General features: G+C 38.3%; 1 protein-coding gene across 1 annotated transcript in view; it reads left to right on the forward strand.

Annotated features, from left to right (window-relative positions):
• The window catches only part of RNGTT (RNA guanylyltransferase and 5'-phosphatase), a 186610-nt gene that overhangs the window by 132592 nt on the left and 31156 nt on the right, over positions 1–22862 (forward strand). The window contains exon 13 of the mRNA XM_019472759.1: positions 19441–19507. Within this exon, the coding sequence (XP_019328304.1) occupies positions 19441–19507 (67 nt within the window). The remainder of the gene's footprint in view (positions 1–19440; positions 19508–22862) is intronic.

Consider the following 22862-nt stretch of genomic DNA (forward strand, 5'->3'; position numbering starts at 1 on the left):
CTGCCCAGGGAAGTGGTTGAGTCCCCATCCCTGGAAGTATTTAAAAGACGTGTAGATGTGGTGCTTAGGGACATGGTTTAGTGGTGGACTTGGTAATGCTAGGTTAACAGTTGGACTTGATGATCTTAGAGGTCTTTTTCCAACCTTATGATTCTATGATTCTCCTTTTTGTTATTTTTCCTGCTTAAGCAATATGATTTTCAATGCCTTGGTTTCATGGTTTTAAGCTAGATAACTAACTCGTTCTGCATCTGTACTTTACCCACCAATGTTCCATCACTGGCTTATGAATGGTAGAAAAGTTGTATATGACTAATAGAGAAACAAATGCCAGCATGTTGCTCTGCTTTGTATGTATAAGCTGAATGATTATTTAATTACCTAAATGCAAAATTTATATATGTGGAGATACAAAAGCATGTGAAATATTGGGGGATTTAGAGACAATTCTAGTGTTCTTGAACAATTAAAAGCATCCTTATTTAAATGCTAGTCATCCTATCTATTCTCAGACCTCCCAGTTTCTGAGAGATATGACAGTAAGAAGTTTTATGTTACACAGTTTTAATGAGGCCGCTATTACATACTCCTCAAAAGCATTGCATATATCTGTACCAGTTTTCAGGATGAGAAAAATGAAGTCTGAAGTGAAGAGAAAACTCGCTCAGGGCAGCATGGTGTTAGTAAGAAAAGGACAGTCCTCAGCTGTACCCAGCAGATGGCATTTTTCCCCCTTAAAACAAATAAGTATTTTCAAAGCTAGAATCTTTGGCTATTTTCATACTTTAAAATAAAACCTTTTTTCACAAAGTATTAAAAGATTGCACCGTGAGCAAATATTTATCAGTGGATTATAAATGAAATATAATGTGTATACCTCTAATTACAGGCTGGAGAAGATTGGAATGAGGAGAGTGTAACAGGATAGTGAACTTGATTATTTTATTTTTTCCCTCTCAAGGCTGCATATCAAAACCATCATCTCTTACAGATGTTTATAAAAGCACTTCAGTCTTTTGGTGAATGTTAAAGCATCAAATCTCAAATGCTCAAGTTTTTAATCTTTTTACTCAGGGGTACAAAATTCCGCTTGAAAGTGGATATTCCATGGTACGAGATCACTGGATTTGGAGAATAGAGCAGGATAGATGGACTCAGAAGTGAATTGGATATCTCCTAATGAAGGCCCTGAACTATTCTCTCCCCTCCAGAAGGGAGAATTCGCTATGGGCATGGTTAACCCTTCTCAACTAATGTATTAATAACATATCTGACTTCTTAATTTGTGATGATAATGATCTGTACATAGTTCTGATTCAGGACTCTGTTGTTCGTTCTGCTCTCATTCAAGAAGAGAAGCAGAAATGACTCTCCATCAAGCCTCACTGAGCAAGATATGCTTAGTTTCTGCACAATACTTACTTTGATAAAAATGTTCACACATTACTTATGTGTTAAGAAAATTGTGTTTCAGAAGATGAGTTGCGTATCATGATTAACTAGACTACTGTTTTGGTTTTAGAAGAGACAATGATACGGCATGCAAATGCTTTCTTCCAGCTGAGATAGATCATAAATACAGCTTATTTTAACAGCAAAAGTATTAAGCTTCAGTTATTTGAATTATGTCACTAAAACTAGATAATTAAAACTGGTCATTTTCCTCTTTTACTCAGCCTTATAATAGGATATGATGAATGGTTTCTGCACAAGCAGTGATAATTTCTCTGTTGTTTACCTTAGTTTCTCTTTTGCATTAAAAATAAGAGGAAGCTGTTACACAACTTAAAATTTTTTACAAGTATTGTATGCCAATTGTTCCTTCATAATATTCAGAGACATGCACTACAGAGGAATTTTCCAAGTGTCTTCTGAAGATGATATCCTGCCTTTTTCGGAGATAAAATTAAGATTCTTTGATGTTATTTGGCTGGCAAATTTTTGTGGTTCGATAGAACCTGTATCGGCAAAAGGCATACCTATATCCAGTCTGTGGCAAGAGGAGTGTCCGGTGTTTTACACTTGTAAAACACTTTCATTTGAATAAAAATAAATTGGTCCCACGTATTTGAAGCATGGCATTGCCTGTAGCAATTACTTAAAAACTTAGGTTGGTGACAAGTTTACTAGACAAGCCTGAGGAGGAAGAATGAACCCTAACTAGTGCAGAAAAGAACTAATACTGAAATTATATAGCGTTGTCTGTTCTGTTGCTTTCCGTTGTATAGCATGGGGATCATTCCTTTCCCAAAGGATTTTATATAGCATTTGGTCCAAATGGTTGTATTTGTTGCTGAACGCTGTATTATGAAACTGGTGATTCTTTTTAAATGAAAGTTGCGTACAGAAAGATTTTTAAACAATCCAGAAATCCAGAACATAAAGGTACTATAGATGTAGACTTTGCAGAGTCGCTTCTCTGTTGCAGTTTTTTACCAAGTGAATATTTAAACAGTGCAATCTAGTTATGTACTCTTGTTTAATGCAGAAGATATATCTCTATTACTGCTCAACCTAAATTATTCCTTTGATTCACTAAATTTGAGTTCATATTAATTTCTTGCAAGACATAAAGTACATAGAAGATTTTTCTTACAGAAAAACAGAGATGGATATGACAAAAGGGCAAGAATGTGGTGATAATTTAAAGTTGATCCTTCTGATGTAATAGCTTCAGGATCACAAATATTTATTTTTTTACTTAAAATTGAGTTTAAAAAATTAACTTTAAAAAAAAAATTGAATGGGTTTCTGAGGCTCTAAAACAGCAACTCTGTCAACAAAGAAGTTGGCAGGTTTATGGTTTTTTTTACAAAGCCTCATCCTGAAGTTTTAATTACCAAGGGGACCTGCAAAGACAGAAATACGGAAGTTATGGAATGATATTTGCAGTGAGAAAGGATGAGTTGGGGGAAGAAGTGGGGTGGAGGAAACCTTAATTCTAGAGAGCTTCTTTCTTTACCCTATTTTTAGATAATCCGTTATTTATTTACTGGTAGCTACGGCAGCCTTCTACTCAAGTTTTTGCTGTACTTAAACAAAACGTACAACAAAAACACACCACATCTGCCAAACTCTGAAGTTCTGTAGATACCAACCAGTCTTCTGTATAAGGAAAGACCACTGATAAGCTTAGACGAAGGTGGGTTTTATTAAAAACTGATGAATGGAGAAAGGATAATGTGTAGTGAGGAGAATAACCGTTGTTTCAACTGCAGTGAAAACAGACTAGCTTGGATCTACAGAACTGGCTGGGATGTTGGGACAATTGCAGAAAATCTTGTTTGTGCCATGTGTGCATTGAGAAAGTTGGGCAAGAAATAATTTTGCAACTCTCACAAGCTCTCAAGTACGAGGTTGCACCCTCTTTCCTCACTCAGACTTCTTTAGCCTGGGTGTCTTCATAACGACTTAATGAACAAGAATTCTCTAGCTTGTCTAAAAACCGTTCTTCCTGCATTCTGGTCCTAAGGAAAACAGTTCTCTCCTCCTTTCTTTTAGTTTTCAAATGTCAAATACAATAATTACTTGCTATCTTACCTTTGAGTGATTTATACCTGAATGAAGTGCCTGTTTGCTGTCTGATAATAAATTTTTTCTACCATAATAACAAGGTGGTGTTGAAAGTAGCTTCAAAGAAAGGAGTGGCCTATTTAATTTTTAAACAGATAAAAGATTTCTCTGAAGGAACAATTAAAACTTGATTTTGCAGCATTTGTATTAATTGTTGTCTGATAGATGTTCTTTTACTGGTTCAGGAAAGTAAGTGTGTGCATATAAAGTAAACCTAGAGTTAATTCTTTTTCTGTGCACTTCAAATCAATCATGGATAAGTCTTCTTCCAGTGTAAGTGCAGGATGTGAAAAATTAAAGCAATATTCTGAATTTGAAACTAAATATATTAGACAAAAAATGTAGAATTGTAGGAACTGTCAAAGTAATCCCATTGTCACTAGTCTGTGCATGTAAAATGTGGCAGAGGAATGCTAAGGTTCTAGCATCCAAAAGAAATTGAATTCCTCCAAAAAGAGGCGACCCCAGGGGCTGTGCATTACTTGTGCTGGGCCAGGTAGATCCAGAGCACAGATCTGTAGTAGCTGAGTAAACAGAATAACTTTGACCACTCCTAAATTGCATTTCTCTTAAGAAACCAGGCTGTAAAAGAAGATATGACACACTTTGTTGTAGGGTTTCCTAGCTGGTGTAAAACTTGACAGCAGGGATGTGTTAAAATGTAGGTTTCCCATCATCTGTTATGGGAATATGTGCTCTACTGTTTCGCCCTTTTCTCTCTTCTGTGTCTTCTCATCTTCTGTGATACTGTTCCCAGATAGATTCCATTTTGTGTTCCTGCTAAAGTTTTATTCGTTCTCCTTTCCTTCTCTCATCCATATTTGCATGTGAGTCTTCAGGGTTGCTTTCCCAGTAAAGGTGATTATTTTTTTATTTGCTGTCAGTTGCTACTCCAAAGTGATTAAAGTCCTGGTTAAAATGCATAGGATTTCCATGAAATAGCTGAAATTGCATTCCTATATGCCAATTGGTAAGTTTCTCTCTCTGATGGTCTGAAGATGTAGGTAAGACTGGGTATATAGGAAAAGGCAATAGCTTGTGTTATTTTGTTATGCTTATCATATATCGTTAAAAAATAGCCAGATTTTGAGACGTTAAAGTCTTCCTTCATACTTGAGATTAACTTGGATGCTCCAGTCCTTGTTTTTCCCAGCTATATCACTTAGTCTAAGAAAACATACTACTTTTTCCTAGAAACTTTGTCTTACCTTAAATCAGACCTGAATTAAGTTCATAGTGTTTATCATGAAAAATGTGATTTATTTTTTTTCCTTCTGTAATACCTGTAAGTAATTGCAGTTAACTAACTTACCTAAAAAGGCTTATTATCCGTGCAGGTAGCTTATAATACTGCCATGAGGATCTTCTGCTTGGAAAATCAAAATATACTGAACCATGTTGCACTAATTTTTTTAGCAGGCTTTTTTTGGCAAGGGTAAATTATAGTCCAAAAGGACATGCAAAATTGCTTGCAGTAAGAAATGATGTCTTGGAGGCATATTGCAAAAAGGAAAAAAATCCCCCTGCTTTACAGTACATTTGTTAATTAATAACTTAATAATTTACGTTACATACATCTTCTCAGAAATAGATGAAAGAAGAGACGGAGCAGGTCATCCTGATACCAGTTAAATCAGTAGTCATCAGCCAGGGACTGGAAGTAACTAATGTTTTTTTCCTATGCAGTTAGCATTTAATCATATTTGCTCTTTCACTTGTGCTCTACAAAATGAAAATTCATCATTCAGGACAGTAAATGAAAAGATGCTTTCTTTCTGTAATAATAATACAGCAATTTTTATGAAGAATTCAATTACTTTTTCCCACAGTCTATAGGAAAGATATATTTTTGCAAGTTGCTCATCACCCAGGCCTCAGCTTCTTTGACTTTTTAGAGAGTGTGTCACCAAATAAGTTAATAATTTCAAGTAAAGTCTAAAAAGCAGGTGTTAGAGAAGAAGAGACTAGGAATACCGATAGCCTGTGAAAAGCTTGCAAAATGGTTATATTGAACCAAAAATTTTGTAGAAGCAGCTCCTAAGATGATGATGCTTCCTGGCCCTCTTCCTCAGCCCTTGCGCAGGCAAGCAAGTGGGTCTGGCTGCATGGGACTTCCTGGGGTGTTTGTGAACTCAGATGTGACCGTACCCCAAATGCCTGGGAAGAAGGGAGCCTTGCTAGTGTCCCACGTGTTTTTAGTAGCTGCATCAGGTTTATATTGCCGTGGAGATCATGGCTGCTCAGGAGAAACTCGAACAGTAGTTCTCAACCTGGGACCCGTTGCTGTGAAGCAGATGCTATGTGTGGAGCAGAGGCATCTCAGAAGGTTTTTTTGTTCCTCATCTGTTTGCTGGCTGCCCTCTGTTTCTTAGCATCGTCCAAGTTGCCATCATCCCAGTGCGTTCCCACTCCCCTCCTGGCGGCTCCAAGAAAAGTATGCTTCCCCTCTCTAAATTTGGGAATCAGGATAAATGGTGTTGAAGTTTGGAGAAGGAAGAAGGGGAAAGGGGGGGGAATGTATTGGAGGGAGATAGTAATCTTAAAAAGCCTGTACAAACCAAAACCAAGGGGCAGCTGAGTGTTAAAGTCAGAAGTAAGGGAAAGAAAGAGGAACTGAGAAAGGAGTTACTGGAGGAGATGTGGCACTTGTGAAGTGAGGCAGAGTACCCTGATAGCAAAGCAATGATTTCCCTTATAGAGAAAGGAGCCTGATGGGTAAGGATAATGATTTTTTTTTTGAGTAGAGTAATACACCAGAAAGACAGGGCAGCTTTACTGCAAATGCCTTCTAGATTACACGTGCAATAATTGGTATTACAGTGTTGGTAGTTGGTATTAAAAGGTAATAGTCCTTTCTTTTGTCGCACCCAGGAAAGTACTTCAACTGCATTTCTTAATACTTCAGAATGCAGAATACTTCATTCTTTGTTTATTACTACCTGAAGAATTTCTGTAAAAGAAATTTAATTTAAAAGTTCATATAATGAATACACTGAGGGACTTAATTTTATCATGAACAGAGGAGCTAAATCTTGCACCGTCTGTGCAGGTTTCAGAAAGAAGAGTGAAGCATTCGGTAGAGTTCATGAAGTCTCTGACAGCCTTCCTACCTTATTTTGGGTGGTAGGTTTGTTCGTAGCAGGCGGGTGTTCATGCATTCTGCTGGTGGCTCTTGTGTCTGGGTAGATGGCAGCTGGGTGCATATCACTCCCAATTCCAGCCAAACAATTCGTTGTTTGTTACGGGCTTCACTTCGGGATTGCGATCTGCATATAGTTCCCCAGGAACCCATACCTAAATGGTTTGTAGACTGTAATTCAATAATTTCTGTGGTTGTGCATGATTAATTAATAAAATGTTTATTTTTAATAAATCATTAAAGTGGTGTGGGGAAACAAGAAGAAAAAGAAACCAGCTGGAGCGGTCTGCCATACATATGGCTAAGAGTGCTCTTTCATGATGCCTTCCCATGGAGGATCTTTAATAAGAAGGTGGGAATTTTCATACTGATTATATCTCTGATCCATGTAGGCAAGTGAATTTTATATTCTTTACTGTTTTATTTTGAAGAGAAATTGTTAGTCTTCTAGATATTTTTATTATGCACCTGCGTATTCAGTCCCTGTTTCTCTTGCACAGCAGGGCAGCGTCAATGAGCTGCAGTCTAATTATGTGTTTTGTGATGAAGTATTTATCAGATTTGAATTCTCCCTCAATCGGCATAATTCAATCACCCCTTGTTCTTTTGTTATGAAAGAAATGAAATACGGATCACCTGATCAATCTGCGGTTTGCCCTGCATTGTCAAAAGGATACTGGTACCAACTGATTTACTCAGGATACCTTATGCTGTGCTTCAGAGTGGTTTACAGTATTTTCTTTGAAAAGCTTTTGCATCCATAATTCATCAGATTTTTGATATATGGTAGAGTCACCTCCATGGGATACAGAAGTGTCTTTTCCTTATTGCAGAGGAATTCTCTCTAAATTTGGCCAACCTGCAGAGTGGCCTGTTTTCTTTTACTTGGAAGTGTTAGCTGCCAAAGTCTGGGACTGCCGTGAGGGGGTCCTGCCACCACTGGTGCGGCATGCAGGGCACTGGGAAAACCAGAAAACTGTTGGAGCAGCTGTGCTGACAAATGAAGGGCAGAATGGGGGAGATTATAGCCAGATGAGACCACCCCATCACAGCTTTCCTGCCAATTCTTTGTCCTGGGTTTTCAGCAGTGACAACCTGTGTTAAAATTGCTGGATATTTCAATTTCCAGCTCTGCTCTGATGATTTAAAATAGTTGTGCGGGACAGCAGTTTTGTTTTTATTTTTTTTATTTTAAAAATAGAAAGACCAAGGACAAAGGAATGACAAAACCTCATGTGGAAAGAAAGTTCAATGAGCTTCAAAGTCAAGCCTTTGAATGTTAGGAAATAGCAGAGTTCTAGTTGCCAGTTTCATATACATTATGATACATTCCTTAATTAAATGGGTAAATACCTTTCCCTAATTCATACACACAGGAGCACATATCTTTAACTGCAGAGGAAAGTAATGCTAAGGTTGTAAGGGTGATTGTAAGTATGGCATCAGCTTCCTTTCAAAGTGATGAACTTTGTAATCTAGCTAGAGTTGCCAGCCTTTGCTTCATAACTTGCTTCATCAGCAGGCTTTCTCTGTTCATGACTTTTTCAGATTACTAATAAATATATTAAACAGTCTGTTATGTAAATTGAGTAGTCACTTGGCCTTTGCCAAGATGAAAACTGACCATTTATTCTGCCTGTCCAGTCTCTTAATCAGGATTTGATCCATAAGAGTAAGTAGCCTCTTCCATATAACAGTACTTACTGCCTAGTTTTATTTTTTTAAAAATAAATTACTGTGGAAGACTGTAACAGAAGCCTTTTGGCAGTCTGAATCGATTATGTCAGTGCGGTGCCTCTCCTGTCCCCCACTACTTTTTAAGCACTCTTTCATTAAAATGATCAAAAGAGAGGCAGATGCAGCCACAGTGTGAATGCAGGGGATGTGCAACCTCCTAAGAAGCACTGCCATGCGTGGCCAAGGTAGGCATGCTGAACAATGCTGTGCTAAAGGGTAGGACTCTGAGAAGTTTGCAGAAATTACCCTATTTGGGTGTTAAAGATTGACATGGGGGTTTTTTAATAGCAATTCAGACCCTCCATATTAAGAAACGTCAGAAATCCTGGGTATGTTGCATCAGGGTTTGGTGATTTATTTCACCTTAATTATCAATATATCCCCAGAGCTTTTCTTTTAGTACCTCTATTTCTGCAGGTAACTAAAAAAAAAGTCTTCCTGACTAGGTGCCTTTATTTTTTCAGTGGGTACAAACAAATCCACTAGCTTTTCAGCAGTCTCCCTGTCTTCCTTAGTTCTCTTTCTCTTTCCACATGATCAAGTGAATCTACTGAATTTTTTTTACCAGTTTTGGACTTGGATATACTTGAGATTTTTTTGTCATTATCTCATTTATTTCTTCTATATCTTACTTGCTGTTAGAAATCTATTTTTCTTAAGTAGCTTCTGAGACACTTAAAATGTCTTTGTTTTGACTTCAAAATATCTGTAATTAGGCTTCTTGTTTTATTGAAGTCTCCTGATACAAAGCTTCGTATAGTGGTGTCAATTCTTCACTTAGTTCTGGGTGTTGAATTTGCTGGTATTGTGGTCTCTGTTATATTTGAAAAGATGGCCAAGGTGAAAGGACCCTATGGGGTCCTAGACTAGAACATGGATTTACAGTTTTCCAGTGAGTCCGCTGCAGGGCTGCGTGAGTGCTCTTGCTTTGTAATATGTGGATAGATCTGGGCAGAGTTGCAGCACAGCCTGTGTCAGGCAGGTCTTTCAGCAAACTGGGAATAGTTCCTAACTCCTGTCCTGTATTTCAGTGAGATGAAAGGGATGATATTCAGATAGAAAAATTTACATTTGCTATCAGAACTAGATTCTAATAGTGAAATCTCTCAGACCATGTAATAATCTCCCAAAGGAAAAGGCAAGCAGCCTCATTTTTCAGATAATTTATGGCCAGCCTGGCCAAATTGCTCATTATACTACAGGGAATAATATTCCATTGGTGGAGGAATGGGCATAATTATTTAATGGGTACTTTTTGTTTCTACTTACTTCTCCTTTCTACTTTTTATGGATAAGTTGTATGTAAATGTAGTCAAAATGCTTCTTTATGTGATTTGCCTGTAAGGCAAAGCCTGGACAAACATGAAAATATTATCAGTGTTAGACATAATCGCAGCAAACAGAAGGAAGTGCTTTTGGAAACATCTGATGTTGTGGTTTTATTTATAAAGTGCAAGAATGTTTCTTGAAAAATCTCCCTGTCTCTAGCAAAGCATTCTTGTACAAACAACCCCCCAAAAAAACCCCAACAGCCAAACACTTGCTCAAAAATAATGCAAATTAAACCCTCCTAACTCAAAGGAAACCTTGATATTGGTCAGTTTATTCTTTTTGACCATGATCTAGAATCACTTGCAGACCGTTACCTCAAATATGAGGTCACTTCGTTTTGCAGTTTCAAGCACTCTAAATGTAATTTTTATTGGGTTTGGTATATAACAGTGGTGACATTATTCAGTGGAAGTCTGTCTTTCAGGGATCAGTTACTTCCTAGTTTCCTACTATCAATAGTCAATGACAGACGGTGATTTACTGTAGGGAGTGAGGTAGTTCAGTGAAGCCTTTCTAGTATTACACATAGGAGCTTTTCCTATGAAGGGCAATTAGCACATAATACTGATATTTTTGCCTGAATTGCACATGTTTCAGAAAGCAGCATGCTTATTAATACGACTAATAACACACACTGTTGGAGTACTATTGTGGGAAGGCTGAGGGTGTTAAATTCAAGCCTGTAGTTTGTGCTATCGACTCCATTTTTCCCTGTGAATATTACTTAGAATACAGTTTTATGTGAATTGCCGCCACCATTAGCTTGGCTTGGGATATTCTGCAAATTCAGAATTCACTGAACGAAAAGGTTTTGCTTACATTTCTGTGGGTTTTTTTATTGCAGTGATGAATTTATCATTGTAAAATTGTTTACAGTCTCTTTTTTAACACTTGATTGTATCCCTTCCCAACCTTTTTCCCCTCTTGAGTTCAAACCCAGGGTTTTTTTGCATCTTTACTATGTAACCAGCTGTGCATAGTATCTTCCAGTTCCTTCATAGCTTTTTTCAATTTGTGCTCTAATTTGAGGAAGAATGTCCTAAATCAGATATGCAGTCTATTTGCCTACTCTTTACCATGATGATTATACTAGAATAGCTCATATTTGTCCATGAAAAAAGTTTTCTTGCATGACTGATGAGTATAAAATTTGTTAGAATATTTTCATAGCCTGAAAAAGTGGTTTGATAAATGCATGGTAGAAAGCAGGAGAGTGCTCTTCTGTCTTGCCTGTGAAGCCCCTGCTTTGCCGTTGTCAGTATTCTGCATGCAAGGTTCACTACTGCTTCTGTGAACTGTCAAGTTCTTTGGCTCTTTATACTTTTAGAACAAAATGAAATGCATCTTGTTTGCAGACTATATATGCATGTCAGTTTAAATTCACAAGCTTATCTGTGCACTGGTATTAGCCTTTTCCAGAATTTGTATTGGATCCTTTTATATACTTATATATTTCATAATACCTAGTATAATATTTTTCATTATGTTACTCTTACATTAGTCTGCAAAATAAATCAATGAAATAATTAATGATTTTTTAAAAAACTGAATGTAAGAAGTTAATTCTTTTGACCCTAACATCAATTTTTATAATTCTCTATTTATGCTTTTCTGGTTTTCTTCTTGCTTTTTCTTTCAATTTCATATTCCTAGAAAGTACATAATTAGAGTTGAAAAGCAATGGGGAACAATTATCATAAGCAAGAAGCAAAATATAATTTTAATGTCACTGTAGTGGAATCCAAGTTATGGTTCAAGAGACTACTTAAGAAACTGCTTCTCTTTCCATGCTTAAGATATTGCAGCACAGTGCACAGTTTTCCCTCACAGTGGAAGTGAACACAGGATAAATACAGAATATTTGATATATTCTTAAGAGGATATCAGCTGCATCATGTGAATATGGTGTCTTTTCTACTGTGTCATGATGCTTTATTTTGCTTATGTCATCATGTGCAATAATGACATACTGGGATAATTTCTTTATATAATGGCATACAAAATTTATAGAATTATGTATAAAAGTTTGAAGTGAACAGGATAAATACAGAATATTTGATATATTCTTAAGAGGATATCAGCTGCATCATGTGAATATGGTGTCTTTTCTACTGTGTCATGATGCTTTATTTTGCTTATGTCATCATGTGCAATAATGACATACTGGGATAATTTCTTTATATAATGGCATACAAAATTTATAGAATTATGTATAAAAGTTAACTTTATCTTCAAAGCTATATCTGAAAAACATTCAAATAGTGTTTGAAAATACAGTTATTGAACTTACAAAGGTGTTGCTTCTGTTCTCAGGGCTGTTGTTCATCTCTGTTTGTAACTTACAACAGTCATTTCTGCCTAAAATGTGCAAATGCATCCAGAGCGATTTTGAGAGACAGTTAAAAGCACATATAGAGTCTAACAGTGGAATTCTTTGTATATGATTATCACACAAAAGGTACATTTTAAAATGAAACGTAAAAACATTCAGACCACAACTAATATTAATCCCTATTATATAGTTACTTTAAATATGGGAGTTTAGAATGTGAGTTCACAGAGATTTTCCTATAATTTTATCTGACTGTCCAATTTATACTTTGAACAGGTTCTATTCCATTTTTGGCCTTAATCAGCCACTAATGTGTATGCTGAGATGCTCTTAGCAATAAAGATACGGATGTGCACAAGGGCCAGTAGCCCCACTGAGTGTCAGGATTATTTTTTCTTTCCGTTTTGCTTCACATCTATTCCGCTCTTGATACACGTCTTCTCAGGATTGAAATCTTTTCACCAGCAACCTCTGTGAAGACTGCAAATATCTTTCCGCAGCATATGAAGGATGAAGTTGTTAGATCAGATCCCAGCCCCATTGTAGCTACTTGTTGCTGCTTCTGTCTGTAAAGTGGAAGTAGTCCATGCATCTTAATCCCGTTGTCTCATCAGTGGAATTGGTGTTCCTGTTTAATCATACCTGCTAGGGTAAAATCCCTTCCAGGCAGACACCAAGGGTGTTTCAGGTGTCAGTCCACCATTCAGATCAACCAGAAAAAACCCTGTCTGATCTGGAGAGAGTTCTTTCAGGTAGGAGAACAGACCACAGCAGGAGCTGCCCCCCATCCTTTGCTGAAAGCAGTCAATTCCATCTACACTGTCATTAGAAGTACAGGTACACACAGCCATCAAGCTGAGTTTTGGAAATTTCTGCAGTCTTTCAGGCACTCAAATACTTTTCTGATTATGCGGTATAATAATGAAGTTTTATTACATCTAGAAAAGCTTTGGTGGCAGGCTGTAGCACTTACCGAGCTCTTATAAACAAACACAAACTCATCTAGAGTCAGGCTTTTTGGTGGTTGCAAAAGCTAGTGAAAGAAATAGGCAACAGGCAAGAATAAAAACAGAAATACAGAATATAATGACTTGATTTTTGTGGAGTGATTATTCTTCAACCGTGATGTATGTCAAGTTAAATTTTAGGATTGCCTAATACAAATACTGCAAGATACTATCTGATAAATTGTCATCAGTTCTGGGATTTTGGTGAGTGTTCTTGTGGAAATTTAGGGAAGAAGTTACATGTTCTGTTTCATGGGGTAGTGAATAACTGAAGCATTGCTATAGGCAGCTCTGCATGCCTACCACTGCCTGTTTCATGGCAGCGTTCATCCTGAAAAACCAGACAACTCAAGCCCATATGTCTGTTCATTGGTCCTTGTTTTCCTTCGGCACATTCCACCTTTCCAATGCCAATTACCTTACCTCTTTTCAGCCCTTCTACTACACACATTGCATTTTTCACTCCATACTCCCTGCTTTCCAAGCCTGTCTGACCTCTGTGTTGTTGGCTAGAGCTGCAAGTCTCAGTCTGTGTTCCTGCACAATATGCCACCGGTCTTGCAACAGAGCAAGCGCAGGAGCTGCTGCCTCGCACAGGAGCAAGTTACCGCGTTCAGCTAATCTGCAGTAACTTGCTCCTGTGAGAGGTAGCGGCTCCTGGCTCCACCCTGCTCCATTATTTCTCTGCATGCTCCTTTCTGGAAACCTCCTTCCATAGTCTCCACAGTAGCACTAGGATCCAGGTAGCCCAGAGGGAAACTTCCAGCTGGTTTGTGTATGACTGGTCAGAAGTTATGTTTTCAGCTCCACAGTTTGCATGACCCTGTTTGATAGCCCGAGCAGATTTTCAAGGCAGCCCTTGGAGTCTGAAGGGGTCAGCATTTGGGGTTCAGATCAAGCTGAAGTGGTGTTCTCAAGGCATACCTCCCAACAAGACATGGAGGAACTATTTGACGCCTACTTTCTGCCTTCACAAAGTACTACTTAACAGCTGGAGCATTGGTGTGTCGGTGAGCTGTGCCTGAATCTTTGTCGAGAATATCTTGAAATACCACCTTCATCTTAAGAAACAGCTCTTAGTGAGTTAGCAGGAACAGACCGTGTGTGGAGAAGAGGAAGTGATCAGGCTTCTTTGAAATGTGCTGCCCTCATAAAGTCCATAGCCAAGGGTCGCTCTACTTCCCATGGCCAAAGGCGGTAGGAAGGAGGCAACGGTACTGGGACTGTCCCAGCCCCCAAAGCAAGGTCAGCTGTGCTCGGGGAAGGTCAGCTCTGTGGTAAATTGGTCCTTGCGGCTCCCATAGCCCTAATCCTCCAGTCTTCTCCAGCCCAGAGCTCCGCTCCAATGCTTTCCAACCCTGAGGGCTGCTTTGTCGCTCCTTTATACCTCTCATCCCTCCTGTGTTCCACATTCCCTGCTGTCTCACTCTGCCTTATTCCAAGTTTCCTTTCACCCAAGCCCTTAATCCTGCCCTATATTTATTTGCATTTACCCCCCTCACATCGCTCTTCCCGCTACTTTTTCTTGGATTGCTGTGCCTGACCATGCCCGCTCCCACAGTCAGCTTCCCCCAGAGGCATGTGGTGCCTGGCTCCTGCAGCTTGGATTTTGAAAACACAGGTATGTTTTGCATCCCAGAAAAGGCCAAATCTAGGATTCTGAAGGCAGAAAATAGGGCATTTGGTGGTAACTATATGGCAGCATTTTCTCAGTACTGGAAAGGCCTTTAAGACCTTGACATTGTACTGGCGAAACTCAGAAGTAGTTCGTCCTGATACTTTTTGGGGTTTTTATGCTGTTTGCATGGAACGTAACGATACAGCCCAAATAGGCATATATCCACTTGGATATATGGACAGGAGTAGGGCGAGTGTAATGTTATGTTATGGACAGCACATCTTAAAGAACCATAGCTTCTTGGAGTGGTTTTTTTCCTTCTGCTTACAGAAAAAAAATGGGAATTGTGGTGATAATGTCTTAAAGAACCACAGCTTCTTGGAGTGGTTTTTTTCCTTCTTTTTTCCTTTTTTCCCAGAAAAAAAATGGGAATTGTGGTGATAATGTATTGAATGGAAGAGACTACAAATAAAATACATGTCAATCTGTAAGCTAATCAGTTGTAATCAGTTGAGGCAACTTTGTATATTGCTACATATTTTCCAGTAAAAGTAAATATATATACTGAAGTGCCAGTAGGCATTTGCATTTTTGACAATTGTTTCTCATAATTTTAAGGTAATTATTTGAATGTGAAATTCAAAGATGATAATTGCGCTGTGAAACTGTCACCACTGTTTCATAGGCTGGTGTTGATTTTGGCCAATTACAAGTGCTGTCCAGCTGTTAGCATGGTTAGGTGTTGAGTACCGCTGACAGTGTTTTGAGAATAGAACTGTGCAAATGTGAAATTAGGTAAGAAACAGAAGACTGACATTTTGTAAGAGGGCATTGGAATAAGGAAACACATAAGTGCTTACAACCAAACCTGCCTACCATTGGAAAGTCTTCAAAGGCAAGGGGTAATTAGTTGAGAGCATTAGGAGAGAATATCTGTATCAATTTAGCCACGTTGAAGTTTATGGTATAAAGTTAATTTTAGGTACTTAAAAAATGCAGCCTGGTGTTGTGGTAAAGAAGAACTATAATAATGACTACATATAATTTGAACTTTCTGATAGGTGAGGAGTGCCTCTTAATAGTAATTTAGAGATCAGTCATGCTTAGTTCCTATGAGTGAGATGGAGATTGGCATGTACTCCTGTATCTCACCTCTCTCCTCGATGGCACATCATTTTTTTGATACTACCACTGGTGACTACTGAGGGAGCAGTAACACTCTTGCAGTAGCTTGGCCTATCCGGAGCCTCAGCAGTGACTCTTGCCCAGTCTGGTTATGTCTCCAGACTCTTCTGCATGAGCTCAGTCTCTGAAATACGGAGATTAATGCTGATATCATAGAATCATAGAATGGTTTGGGTTGGGAGGGACCTTAAAGATCATCTAGTTCCAACCCCCCTGCCATGGGCAGGGACACCTTCCACTAGACCAGGTTGCTCAAAGCCCCATCCAACCTGGCCTCGAACACTTCCAGGGATGGGGCATCCACAACTTCTCTGGGCAACCTGTCCAGTGTCTCACTACCCTCACAGTAAAGAATTTCTTCTTAATATCTAATTAAATCTATCCTCTTTCAGTTTAAAACTGTTACCCCTCGTCCTATCACTACACTCCCTGTTAAAGAGTCCCTCCCCATCTTTCCTGTAGGCCCCCTTTAAGTACTGGAAGGCTGCTAATGGCCCTCCTCTGGACCTGCTCAAGCAGGTCCGTGTCTTTCTTATGCTGGGGGCCCCAGAACTGGACGCAGTACTCCAGGTGGGGTCTCACCAGAGCAGAGTAGAGGGGCAGAATCACCTCCCTTGACCTGCTGGCCACGCTTCTTTCGATGCAGCCCAGGATATGGTTGGCTTTCTGGGCTGCTAGCACGCATTGCCGGGTCATGTTCAGTTTTTCATCCACCAATACACCCAAGTCCTTCTCTGCAGGGCTGCTCTCAAAGAGAGCTCAAGAAAGACTCTGAAGTAAAAGAGTTTATACTAGTTATGAGATTTGGATTTTTTTTAATTGCTTAGACCACTTAGGGGGAGAAAAAACAAGTATTTCAGGGCATTAAATTACGATCGTATTGGGATGCTCATTTCAACCTCATTGAGTGCTTATATGGAAAACTGACTGGCTTTGTGTGTTGGTGATACAATTTTGAACTTCAGAACTTGAATCTTGAAAGCTAAAGAAACAAAGAATGTGACCTTTTATTTAGCAAGGGAGAGTTACAAATAACTTGCCATTCCCTAAAAATTTTCCTAACATTGCATTGAATTAACATTGCCTTTTTGAAGTGACTTGTGAATACAAATAAAAAATGATAAGTAAAATACTTTTCAGCCAAGGCAGTCATAGGTGAATATATAGTAATAAGCTTGTACTTTTGTGTCAGTATCAGTCTTATTAAGGAAGGCAATTCTTGCAGTACGTTTGCAGGTTTTGGGTGCACATCAGTGATATCAAGTTAAACAGTGTAAATTGCTGTGTGGTCTTCTGGAAAGATTCATCTTCAGGTTCCCTAGATGTTCATTACTTCCAGCTAAAGCCATCCTAAAGACTCAGATTTTTAATGGTTCTACATTTCTATCCAGTAACGAAAACAATGTGAAGAAGAATAACCACGTGGGAATAATCACACTGTATGTCTTCTCTTTTTTTAGGTCCCTTACTAGAAATACAGCTAGTGTTTTGGTTTTTTTTTTCTTTTCTGCCTTACAAAAATTGTGTACAGTTCTTTTTAAGAATACTTTTTTTGCTTTAAGGTGCCCCTCTCTCAAGTATCGTGACGTACCTTGAATCCTTTTTACAGATTCTCTTTTAACCTTTTCCTCTAATTAATTCCCATATGTTTCTTTTCATTTAGAAAACCCTTAAATATTTTCTGAGTTTGCTTTACAGTCCTATAAGAAGATTTGATCAATATGCTGGCTTTTTCAGCTCTGAAGACCTGCATTCTGAATGAATTTGATTTATTGTGACTGAAAATGAGTTTGACATGCTCATCCTGGCTTCCATATGTCAGTGCTGCAGAACCATTGCAAAACAGTACCGGTCTTCCCGACAGTCAGGCACACTGATGGGCAAAGGGAGGAAGCCACTTGCCTGTCCGTACTGTGACTGATCTGCTCTGATCCTTACTGCTTTCCTTCCTTTGGGTATTTCTGTCAATGCCCAGGAAATTTTTGTATGCAGTATCTAATTACAAAAGGATTTTTGAAGATGATACACAGTTCAACACCACTTCTTACTTTTGTTTTATATATGTGAATGTTTCGACTTTGCCATTTTGCCGAGTTCCACCAATTCCCACTGTTGGTGAACCAGTTTAAGGTCATATATATCATATTGTTGTCAGAACTGGAAAGAATCAAAATCACACTAAGGTGTGTACATTGTGTGAACTGAAGGTCAAAACAATGATTTACTACTGTCTAAGCTTCTGTTTTCTTTTGTTTATGAAAATAGGCCTGGAGATGGTGAGATATTAGTTAGAAAATGACAACCAGTTTATATCTAGAAAAAAAATGTAACTCACTGAATTAAAAGTATATAAAGTATATAAAGAAAGAGACATCTCAGTGTCAGACTTGAGCAGAATGATGCCTACATTCTTTCTTATTTTCTGGTTATTTCTAGTTAGGGGGGAAATTCAATGCATATGTGAGGCCTTATTGCTAACGGGAATGGGATATAAAATTGAAGGGAAATACAAAATAGCAAACACTTTATGAAAGCTTGGAGCTACTGAAGAGTATAATGGATTTTGATTGTCCTTTTTAGTCAAAACAGAAACTCTTTCAATGGTCTGTCGTCGAAGAGTTCTCCTTGTGGGGTGTCTGTACTTAAGTGCAATGCTTTTGGAGCCTCTGAAGTGGAGGGGATGACCACTGTGCCTTTGCGTAGCAAAGAGGAACATCGTGGTTGTCCAGTTTGAACAGCACAGTGCTCTCCTAACCTTTTCACTGGCCAGTGATGTTCTTGTCTGCTTGTTGATAGCAGTGGCACCCTAATGCTTCTCCAGGATTTGGAGTTTGTGTAGTAATAACATTGACTTGCACGGTATCTGCAGAAATCAAACTAACTCTTTTCCAGAAGTACCAACAGTCATTTGAGTCAACTTATCCCACTGTCCCTCTGGATCTTGGTGGTGTACGCAACAACTTTATAAAGAGTTGAAGAGAACAGCAGGCACAAACTACATCTGGGGCTCTTTTTATTTAGGAAGCCATTAGACAATATTGCAAAGGTTCTCTATTATTTCTCTACTTGTAGTGATGTCATTTTTGTATTACTGTGTCTACCTTTATTTGTCCTAATCTGTTCTAACTCTTAGGCCTGCTGCTCTGAATTTGTGTTTACTAGTCTTTTCTCTTGCTGTCCCTTTGTCTCTAATGGTCTCTAATAAATAGAAAAGGCACATACCTGCCGTTCTTCCCTGTTATTGAGTGACATCCATCACAAAGAAGCCTGTGAAATGATTTTGTTGAAGAGCTGCTTGCACCGTAAACACAACCTACCGGTGTGCATCCATCTTTAATGTGCGTCTTTCCTTTTTTGTAGTAGTTCAAATAGAATTGTGTAATCAGCTTTGCAAAGGTAGCTCTTGCTGTCATAATGAAGCTTGTTACACTGCTAGGGTTCAGTAACAACTATTGGAGATGCAAAAAAACTTATGGATGTAAAGTGATATCTTAAAAGATTTTTTTCATTTTTTTAGGCTACTCACCCAGAATGTTGGTCTTCTTTATGTTGGAAACTTTGACAGACCTTTTGCACAAATTAAGGTACGATTAATAAGCCAGGGGGGTGGGGGACGTGGCTATTTAAATTATTTAACTTATGTATGATTTAAGTCTTGATTTAGAGAACTTCAAGTTGTCAATACAGCTTCAGGAAAAATAATGGGAAATAGTGCTACTTTGGTGATATTTACCATATTCTGGTACTTAACTTGTCAAAGAAGTTTAGTTTTTCCTATCATCTTTTATCATCTTTTGATTAATTTTGACTTTGGTTTAATTATCAGAAGGAAAATGTTTGGGGGTTGTGGTGTTTTTTTTTTTCTCTCCTTCTTTAGGTTCCACTTTTGGAACTCTGTAATTCTTCAAGTGATCCTTGACAGGGAAGACACTGCAGTAAAAAGTACAGATTGTTTTCCCAGTATTATTAAATTTATTATGAAAGACTCATACAATTGCTGGAAAATCATTTGTCTTTTATGACTTACTGTTTCTTTTCCTTCAGTTGAACTATAATAGTTCCACATTGCTAATTGCCAGTTGCTAATTAGTTATTGTCATGTCACTTGCAAACAAAAATGTTTTACAAGAATATATGGACTGATTTTGATGAGTTTCATTGGGATTTTTCTTAGGACAAAGAGAGGGAAGCATTAGCAAGTCAATCATTACACTGGGATGTGGAAATGCGGTATCTGTTTTAGAATGCTGAAATGTTCCCATTTCCCAGATGATACCTGTAATTACTATGTATTCTGCACTCTTGGCAGCGTTGTTCCCTCCATCGTGAGCACACGCTTGTGCGTCTCAGAATTTTAAAAGCCTTGGTTTTGTTTTACATCAAAATGAAACTTAATTTCTAAAACTCAGATGTGTTCCTTTGCCATCCCTAATTACATTACTAAAGAACAGTATTCCCAACCGTATCTAGCTAATACTTGCTTTTTCTAACTTAAACCTTAGTACTGTTTTAAAATGACTTTAAAAGAACAGATACATGCTTTTCATCTTTCCTGTTCCTTTGTTCTCATCTCCCCAGTTCCTACCTGTATATTATTCAGTTTGGCTCATAATCAAACAATTTAGATGTTTCTTGCGTGACACCTTGTGTTGCAAGAAGTTTCATCACAATCAATCTTGTACATTTTTGGTGCTAACCCTTCCAGAATAGTGCTTGTTTAAGTGCTTTATAAAAGTTCTCTCACATTGCTCTCCCCTTCCAAACGAGACCCCACTCCTGCCCTCGCATGCCCCATCCATTTCTAATAATAGGCAGCAAGATGGGGAGGTTTTCCCCATGGCTGGGAAGAGTTTGTAAGGTCACTGGGTGGACTGGAGAGAGAAGCAGCGTATACTGCACTCGTTTTCAGCCGTTTGCAGTCAGCAGTGGTACTCCTCCCATCACTTGCGGCCAGGGAGAGGCTCTTCTGCTCACAGGACAGCTGCAAAGCAGATGCTGTGCAGGATCAAACTGCAGGACTGAGTATCATATCACTAGCAAATGCTTAGGGAAAGAGTGCAAAAACAGGATAAATAAAAAGTGTGCAGCCGGTTTCCTGCAATTTGCATGCAGGGCTTTCTCTGCTGGAAATTGTATCTGCATCCTGGTGCTTAACAGATTCAGTTGGACCTTCCTCCCTGAATGTGCCTAAGGGATTTTCCACTAAATTTTCAACATACAAAGCCATACTATCACTGTGAGTTAAGATATCGTTTTACTTCTTTTAAACCTGTTACCTAATACTTCATTTTGGTTCAACTTAGGCCTTATGTCAGGAGAAATGGTGAGCAGTCATTCTCTATTCCTGACTTTATCTTCTGTTCCACGTTACCCCAATCTTGCATCTTCCAAGCTACAAAAACTTAATCTATTTAATTGCTCCCTGTATCCAACCATTCAGTATCTCGAATCAACACCATTTTTGTTCTTTGTACCCTTCTGTATTTCTACTCTTGCCTTCTTTTAAGGTAGGGAATGGCACAATATTTAAGATATGGGAACAGTAACGTTTTCTGTTCTGTTTGCTGTTCTTACCTTATATATGGTACAATGCTTGATAAATATCTGACATACATTTAACTTGAGTAGGTTAATATTAGACTTTCTGGTAATACATCACTGGTGTAGTCTCATCCTAAATGTTGTGTTTGCCACAGAATAGGTAATGTGGATATTCAAAATAACTTTCAGTTACTACCTAGGAAAAACAAAGCTTATTATCCACTAAATTAGTGTAGATTACATAGACATGTTTGAATAAGGTAATTCCACAAGCTGTACTCTGTAAAACATAACTTTTATTTTTGGAGCTATAGGCATATATATGGGCATATATTTGCACACCGTTGCTTTGCTTTGTTTCTGATGCTAAAGGTAATCCTGAAGTGGTAAGCTAATTTGTCTCAGGGCTATCTCTTCTGTGGCTTGTGTTATTAGCTGCGACTGGGAATTGGCATACAGTTAACAAAAACAAGCTTTTTTAATTGAGGCTCCTATCTGATTGCTTGGAGGTTTTAGAAGGATGTTGGCTGCAGGACAGCAGGAGGAACTGGTGTAAAGCAATGGGGTCGCAACTTCTTAGAGATCTTCAGCACTAAAAATGGGGAGTAATAATTCACATTGAGGTGTGGTGCTGTGAAAAGAAATTTATGTACACTGAAGATATGCAATGGTCTTTTGTAACTGTTGAGACAAGTTTCGTTCTTCCCCCAGCAGTTCTTCAGGTCTTTCATACGCGGTTGCTAATGATTCCACCAGTTAAAAGACCTGTGAACCACACTTGGTCCTGGAATATATATAAGGCAGAGTCTTTGTAACCTTTTAGTTCAGATTTGCTTTTGCTCGCTGTGTGATGGATTGGTCTATCTCGTTATGTAAATTACCCACTCGTGTTCATTTGCAAACATCCCAAGTATTACGTATTCTATTAAGATATGGCATTTCTTGCCAAACATGCATTAAGGAATGCCCCAAATCACTACACTCCTCTGTTGGTGTAGATTTATTACTCAAAGTGAACCATTATTATACAGCAGTAATTCCAATGCATTTTAGTGCACTTTCAGTTGGACAAATAGGAATGTTACCAGGCCTTTGAAATATTCATAGTAAACATATAAACTGCCATGCTAGTATTCATAAATTCATGTTTCAATTTACGTGCATTTACAAAACTGCAAAGAGGGAAACTCCTTATCAAAGTATCCCTTCCCAAAAGCAAGCAAGTTCGATTTTCCAGAACTGTGCAGGAGATAATTGCACCAGTGTCTTTGATGATGAAGACTGTAGATGGCAAGTCTGGGAAAAGAGTTTGAAATACTAACATCTCTTCTAGGATGATGTCGTAGTTTAACCCCAGCCGGCAACTAAGCACCACACAGCCACTCACTCACTCCCCCC

Source organism: Aptenodytes forsteri, unplaced genomic scaffold (assembly GCF_000699145.1).
Source record: "Aptenodytes forsteri isolate BGI_AS27 unplaced genomic scaffold, ASM69914v1 Scaffold20, whole genome shotgun sequence".
Lineage (NCBI taxonomy): Eukaryota > Metazoa > Chordata > Aves > Sphenisciformes > Spheniscidae > Aptenodytes > Aptenodytes forsteri.